Below are 7663 nucleotides of genomic sequence, written 5' to 3' on the forward strand. Positions count from 1 at the left end.
AAACAAAGTCCCAAACTCAAAATATAACTAATTTTGGAGGCAAAAATACAATTTCATTCAATAACACCAAAAAAATCTTTTATATGTTTCAAATTCTCCCTTACTCTTAACAAAATAAATGCAAACATGAGAGGAGTTTTTGCATAATTCCTTGAAAGAGACCTGTATTTGCAAACATGTAGAGCAGACACCCACCCTTCCTCCAAAAAAACAACAACAAAGTAATAATGGATTCAAAGAATAATATTTTAATTTAAATCTATAAATGAAAAGGTAATTTGTTCCATCAAAAGGCTTTTTATTTGAAAAGATGGGCTTGTAAAGCTATATGCTTTTGCAGAAATTTGAATGGATTCCCATCCATCTAAACATCTATTTTTTTTAGTACAAAATGGTATACTGGCACAGAGAGCAATGGAAAGAACCGCTCTCAAGAAATTACAACAAAGACTCAAACATTATTCTATTTACATCTACAACAAGGACATTTCAAACAAAGTCTATTTCTTCACAATAATCTTCTGATAAAGGCTAAACCTGCATAGAACAACTTTCCATGAATAATTTATGTAAGATGTCGAAAATGCCACCAAATGATTAAATATGAATCTTGTTGTCACGCTCCTAATGTTTCAGTCTTCACACTTCAATCAAGCAGGGATCATCTGCAAATTCAAACAGTGTAAAAAGTTAAAATACCGCATCAATTTGATAGGAAATTTAAATTTAAAATTAAAAAAAAAAAAACAGATAATCACTGATAGCCTAAAAGAATGTCTCCAAAATGATAAATTCCCCCCGCAACCAAATCAAATTTCTAATCATTTTAGATGATCGGTTTTGAGACGAAATGCGCTCTATGCCCTAGTAAGCAGGTTATATCGAAAAACAAAAACAAAATATTGGCATTACCAAATAATACCATATGTAAAAAATAAATAAATAAAAATAAAATAAAATAAACTCATTTTATGCCATTTTGCATCTAAGTACAAGTAGAGCATACAAAAGCGTCTTCTACGTGTCCTATTAATACATTAGGTATAGTATTACAAACGAAGGAAAGGCCAGGATTTACCGTCTTTGGGGTGGTCTTCTTCACCTTCACTGATTTCAATGCAGCATCTGCAAAAGCTTGCGCTACATCTGCATCTGCTTCTGCAGCCTCTGCTTCCTTTGTCGCCTCTTCAGCTTCCGCTATGGCAGCTTCCGCTTCAGCAACTGCTCGAGCAGCAACTGCAGCTGCCTCTTCTGCAGACATGGACCTTAGCTTTTCTAACTCATAATCTATCTCAGACTGTGAAGGCATATTGGTATCATCAATGTCAAATTTCATAGAGCCTTTCTGCCTCCCTTCCAATAATAACATGGGTGGGTGTCTTCCTCTGTCAGAGTATGCTGGGGTAGGTGCAATCCTATACCTACGTTTAACCTGAAATATCAAACTCAACCCATGAGTAAGATCTCTAAATTGAAACAAGTAAATATGACATACAAATATAGCTCAAAATAACACTAAATCAAGAAAAAGTATTAATTTCTAAAATATATAGAACAAAAACTGTCTTTAATTCAATCCAGAAGATATAATTCTGTCTAAGTCTACATTAGAAAATGTAGAGTAGAATACTAGAATCTCAACCCAAACCCACAACCAGCAGCTGTATCTAAGCAACAGACGACAGACAAGAGAATATAATAAAACAAGTAATAGCATCAGCAGCAACACGTTATTTCAAATAGATATATGTATTTTGAATAAAAAATTATTACAAGGAGTGTTGAAGTGTTTCTCATCATTTCAACTTGACAGGTCACTCACTACTTTCATTTTAACTAAAGATCTTCCCTTATTCCTTTCAGCCTCTCTCAAAATCCTCTTGTCCTGAGGTTTCTTTTATTCAGTTATTACTCTATATCTGGCCCAATTTCCATTCCCCAAACTCATACCATGGTTTGTCTAATTTGAATGGTTTGGGGCCGAACTCAACCCCACAAAGTGGCTTGTAAGGTGAAGATTTCCTAGACATTACCAGTTCTATTTAGGCCTTATCTCAAACCAAAGTGAACTTTGAGTTTTTTCTAATACCCCTACTCATGCCTCAAGCCCAATACTTCTGAACTTGATACATGGATAATAGGTGGCCCAATAATGTGTCTAGGATAGACACAAATACCATCTTGTGTTTTTGGGCCTGATAACTCCATCAAGCCAACTTCTAAGGTGAGGATTTCCCGACTTTATAAGCTCTACTTAGGCCTTATTTCTAGCCAATGTGAGACTTTGATTTTTCCCAATACTAATCCACTACACCTGAAAGTAAATGTTTGATTTTGTATTTGTCAATATAAAACAGTAATGTAGAGGAGAATTCACATCCGAAAGCTAAGTGATGTAAAGACTATAAATGGGATATCCATGTTTCAATCTCATTAAATACTCATGTTCCTACATTAACCCATAGGATAGGGTTGTAAAGTGCACTCGCACTGGTGATTGAACAAAAACACAAACAAATGCATAGCTGAAAACAGATGCATTTATGACAATTTTATTGTATGTTTATATCAGATGTATGAGTAATGACATAATGAACACATGTTGCAATATTACCTTGATCAGTTTCCCACTAGATGCAAGATACTTCAGTTTTGCTGACAATAGATTTTTGAAGTCTGCCGGTGGATAATAATGGTCCTACAGAATACAAAGTGATGAAATTAAAACAATATTGTATAAGAAATGGAATGCTACAAAACTTTAGTAAGTAATAATCAATATAATGCCATTTCATAACCATGTAGGATTCAGCCAATGAAAGTTGAAATAGCACCATAGATCACACCCTACCACAAGGGACATTCGAAACACATAAGGCTCAAGATGCCCTGAGCTTTCACTCATAGAAACCATAAGTCAAAGTAACCGGCTTTGGGAGGCATGGAGTTGTTGGACGGCATTCAGACCCACAGGTCTCACACTACTCAAGCTTCTTTGGGCAAATTGACTCACGTGTCTTTCAGCATAATGGCTCAACTTCAGTGTTGTCGATGGTGGTCCATGGCGGAGAGCCAAAATCCTGCCATACCTGCTGCTTTGCGGCGCCCTTATAGCAGATTATGGCGGAAAAACCCGCAATATCGGCCGATATTTACCATTGCGGCGAGCCCAAAAACCGCCATGTATATCCACCATAGCGGCCATGGCGCCGCTATTTGATAACACTCAACTTTAGCCTTCTTTTTTCAAACTGGCTCTGCTTCATGATGGCCTTGACTTAGCAAAATCATAGCAATTAAATGTTTGTGTAATCAGTGTTATTATATGTGGTTGATTGTCATTTCTTATTCTTTGTATTTTTTAATTTCTTTTCCTAATCATGCCTATGTTAGCATCAGTGTTGTCTATGGCGGATTGCGGAAAATAGCGGTGAACCAAAAATCCACGATAAAATTATAGCAGATGGCGGAATGGGAAATTGCTGAAGTATGGCGGACAAACAAAAAACATTATTATATACATACATCTACAAAAAAAACAGTAACAGTACATAAAAAAACAAAAAGCTGAATTCATAATACTTAAGAAACAAAATTATATATGGAGGAAACTAGAATTCATATCTCAAGTTCATCAAAATAGACATTATAAAGTAAATAAAATAGATGGGGCATGTTTCGAATACTTAAAAACAGAACTAAAAAATAAAAGTAGTAATAACAACCTAACATAAACAAGAAAAAAGAAAAAGGAAATTGTATACACTAAATAGAAGAAAACTTAAAGTAATAACAGAGCACTAATAAAAAGAGAAAAATACAGCACAAAAAGAACAGAGTTGGAAAAAAACTAGAACTAAAAAATAAACAGCAATAGCATTACATGTAACTGAAACAAGAAAAAGAAGAACATTAGAGAAGAAAGGGATACACAAGTAGAACACAAGAAAAACAACAGAGTAAAACAGATACAGAAATAAAATCGAATAAACTCCCAAAGATTACACATAGGGAGAAGAAGAAACGTGGATAATAGAAAGGTTGCAGCGTGTGTTAGTTTTATAAATATTTAATCTGAGTATTATTTGTATTTAATGAGGGTTATTAGTGTTTAATCAGAATTATAATTAGGGTCGAGTAAAAAAAAAAACAGACACAAATTTTCCGATTTTTTTAAAAAATAACCCGCAATTTCCACCATACCACAATGAACCTTAAACTCGGGGCAGCCGCCATGCTAAATCCACAACGCCACAACTTTTCTATGGCGCTACTTTGAATTTCCGCAACCACAATCCGCCATGGCCGCAATTTGACAACACTGGTTAGCATTGCTATGCATAGCCATTCCCAAGCCCACATAAAAGAGGAGGGTTGTGTTAGGCAGTCGATAGTCAACGTAAAACTAAACCTCTATGACATGGATCAATTACGTAGTAGAAATGATGGTGGAAAATAGGTTTTGGTGGTTTTGGGCGTGTAGAGAGAAGACACATAGATTTTGTTGAAAGGAGAGTAGATCAAATGGAGAGGAGTCAAACAACTAGAGATAGAGGAAAACCTAGAAAAACTATAAGAGAAACTATTAAGAAAAATCTCAAAATTAACAAATTGGATAGAAACAAGGTATTGGTTAAAACATTATGGCAGAATTTGATACATGTAGCCGACTCCAGTTAGTGGGATAAGGGTTGGTTGTTGTTAATTCTCTTTTCCTACTTACATTTTCTACTATACAGTTTTAGGGCTATAAACAAGCTTATTTTAATTTATAAAGACAGCAAGTGAGATTCATTTACTACTCGAGTGCACGAGGCTCCCACTAGGTGGGGTCTAGGGAGCATAGATGTATGCAGACTTACACTTGCAAGCGGAGAGGCTGCCACAAGGAGTTCAACCCGTGACCTACATATCACAAGGTAGCCACCTTACCGTTGCGCCAAGGCTCGCTCATTGACGATGTACTAACCAGTATTAGTACTAATATCGACTCCAAATCCTAATTAAACAAATAACTTATGGAATAGGGAAACACCTCCCAATAGATTTTCTAAGATATTCTAAAATACTGTTAAGATGGAATAATGAATTTATGCGACATTTATGATGTACTCTAACATCTGCCAAAATAAAGTTAGAATAAAAGCATGCTAACTACAGAATTAAATGAATTAAAAGCAGAACAAATAAAAATTGGGCTTAGAAATCAGAATCATACCAATATGAAAGAAGCAATAGTCGTTTTATTAGAACCACCAAGCTCATTCATGCTAGATATAGCTTCCATGATAAGGTTATCCAATCTGAATCTGTATAGTGTAAACACAGTTAACCATATACTGTCGAAATACACGTGAAAAATTATGATTTACAAACAAAGGGGGAACATGTATAAAAAAAATTCTAATAAATGAAACCATTTTAGGATGCAATCATGCAAGCAAAACAAGATAATGAAATCAGGCAAGCATACTAGCAAAGATATTGAATTAATGTTCTTAACAAACTTGGTAAATAATGAGAACCCTAATTTAAAGACAAAGGCCGATAGCACTATTAATATTACGTTTGCTGCAAACTAGGTTAAAAGATCTGAATGTTCGCATATCGCAAAAACTGTTAGTTTTCAAATTCTGCAAAACTACAGTGATAAAATGATGCTACAGCCTCTTACTGAGTTTCTCCCTCGGCGTCTTGCAAAAGGCCACTCCATGGTGGTAAAGTCTCAACTTGTGTGTTGGCCGACGGGACAAAAGTCGCATTGAACTCTTGAATATCTTCTAAGATTTCAAAATGATATTCCAGTTCCGAGGAGGAATCACAAAACTCCGTTTCAATCGAGAATTGAATGGAGTTTTCCCGTATTTCGACCGGAGAATCTAACGCAAACATTACTTTCGATATTTTGTATTAAATCGCGTATCACTGAACAATAGCAGTTTGTTAAAATTTCACTATGCTATAGCCGCTATTTAACAACGCTATTAGATGCGATTAAATAAATTACCATATTTAACAAACAAACAACAAATGGGTCAAACCTTTCAATAGACCTTTTCGGACCAGAAATCTGGAGCATATCCCTTGAAACTTGAAGGGGCTTAACATCAACAATTTCATCGTCACTTGGACTAGCAGGAATGACAGCCAGAGAGTTTTCATCATATTTTGATCCATGATGGTGCACCCTTTTGATTGACACCTTAGACTTCTCCCTGGAAGTCCATCCATTTGCCATCACACTCAAATTTCTCCATTTATCCTATCCAACACCCACATAACCAAACATTAACATCCACATTTGACGGTCCAAGTGTCCAACATTAAAAATTATACGGAAAGGGAGTAAATAAACAAATAAGCACAACAACCAACATTATAACCAAACCTTGAGATCAACATTTGAGCGCAGAAATAAGACACAATTAAACTCAGGATCCTTAAGTATTGTACGCCATTTACCCACCCCATGCTTGACAACTCCAGCTTTGAGTGCCGCTTCCTCTTCTGATGTCCATTTCTGCTTCGGAGCACCCATCTAGAGAAACAAGAAACTCACTCTGCTGCAACCAACAACATAAACCATACAAATATCAAATTCACCTCTAAACATATAATCACAAGTTTTACAAATGCTTAGCCATTGTTCGGACATTTGGAGCGAAATAAAAATGAACGCGATAATAGTCCCACCTCGCCCAGGCGCGAATTATAATTATTTTTCGGCGTAAAACAAAAACTTTCCTATATGAGTAGCCAAAAATGAACTGGAGCAAGGTTTCAAAGGAGTTTATCAAATTGTCCAAAATCATTTTACATTTTTTTATAATAATTCAAAGATATATATTATATATCAATGGTAAGAGTTCTTATAAGTTGAGGAATTTCCCTCTGATTCCCTTTCCCTCCATTTCTATCCCAACTCCCAAGCAAAACATATAAAAATTCCTAACTCAATATAAATCTAAGTTTTCAATATTCAATCTCATTTCTTAATGAAGCTATGCTACGGTGCGACGCAATTGTCTGATGCAATGCCTTTTGCAGGGCGGCTATCACGGCGGCGAATCGCGGCGGAAATCGTATCGCCGCCGGCGCTATCGCCGGAGGGAAAGAGAAATTGGAAAAATGAATCAAATAAATAACAGAAAGAAACGGTGGAGTTTCTAACCCTAACTTCCGACGAGGGGGGTCCGGCTGTGTTGAGATCAGTGCTACTTTGAACTTGTTTCTGTTACAAAGGGCAAACTGCCATCGCCTGTATTTTTTGTTGTCTTTTTTTTTTTTAAATATATTTGATTTTGATTGAGTTTAGGGTTTTATTTGTTTGCTAAATTAAAATGTATTTACTTTTGTATGCTTTACTTATATTTAATTCACCTACATAAATGTTTATATGATGAAAAAATATATGGTTGGAATGGGATACTCTAATAAAGATTGTTAGTAGTCTCTAATGGAGAGATTAGCTATAGGTAAATAATCAATAAATACTTTATATTAACAATATGATTAAAAAAATATATGGTGTTTTAAGATAAAATTAATCATGTCATTAATTTGTTTTGTTTGAGATCTTGATTATATTAAAGTTTGATTTAATTTGGTTAAACTATTGAAACAATCATGATAGATTTTATGAAGTTATATTAATGATCTTGTG

At 35.0% G+C, this 7663-nt stretch overlaps 1 protein-coding gene across 4 annotated transcripts; it reads right to left on the reverse strand.

Moving 5' to 3' along the window:
• Positions 1–277: 277 nt before the first annotated feature.
• LOC127074765 (telomere repeat-binding factor 1) lies at positions 278–7338 on the reverse strand. 4 transcript variants are annotated; one of them, XM_051016133.1, is made up of 7 exons: positions 7172–7338; positions 6467–6563; positions 6042–6262; positions 5219–5309; positions 2615–2698; positions 1079–1432; positions 278–665 (listed from the first exon to the last, which is right to left on the reverse strand). In XM_051016133.1, the coding sequence occupies exons 2-7, from the start codon at positions 6536–6538 to the stop codon at positions 651–653; spliced, it is 837 nt and encodes a 278-aa protein (XP_050872090.1). In that variant the 5' UTR covers positions 6539–6563; positions 7172–7338; the 3' UTR covers positions 278–650. The 4 variants fall into 4 exon arrangements, with proteins under 4 accessions (XP_050872090.1, XP_050872073.1, XP_050872096.1 ...); XM_051016116.1 differs by having other exon boundaries at positions 6389–6563; XM_051016139.1 differs by having other exon boundaries at positions 6467–6560; positions 7172–7326.
• Between the last annotated feature and the right edge of the window lie 325 nt (positions 7339–7663).

This window comes from Lathyrus oleraceus, chromosome 1 (genome assembly GCF_024323335.1).
Source record: "Lathyrus oleraceus cultivar Zhongwan6 chromosome 1, CAAS_Psat_ZW6_1.0, whole genome shotgun sequence".
Taxonomy (NCBI): domain Eukaryota; kingdom Viridiplantae; phylum Streptophyta; class Magnoliopsida; order Fabales; family Fabaceae; genus Lathyrus; species Lathyrus oleraceus.

Excerpts from the sequence above, each read along its gene's own strand:
- LOC127074765 (XM_051016116.1), bottom strand. The coding sequence starts at position 6,538 with ATGGGTGCTCCGAAGCAGAAATGGACATCAGAAGAGGAAGCGGCACTC. Across the intron at positions 2,699-5,218 it reads CTATTGCTTCTTTCATATTG|GACCATTATTATCCACCGGC; the intron begins GTATGATTCTGA and ends TGTATTCTGTAG. Across the intron at positions 1,433-2,614 it reads CTAGTGGGAAACTGATCAAG|GTTAAACGTAGGTATAGGAT; the intron begins GTAATATTGCAA and ends TTGATATTTCAG.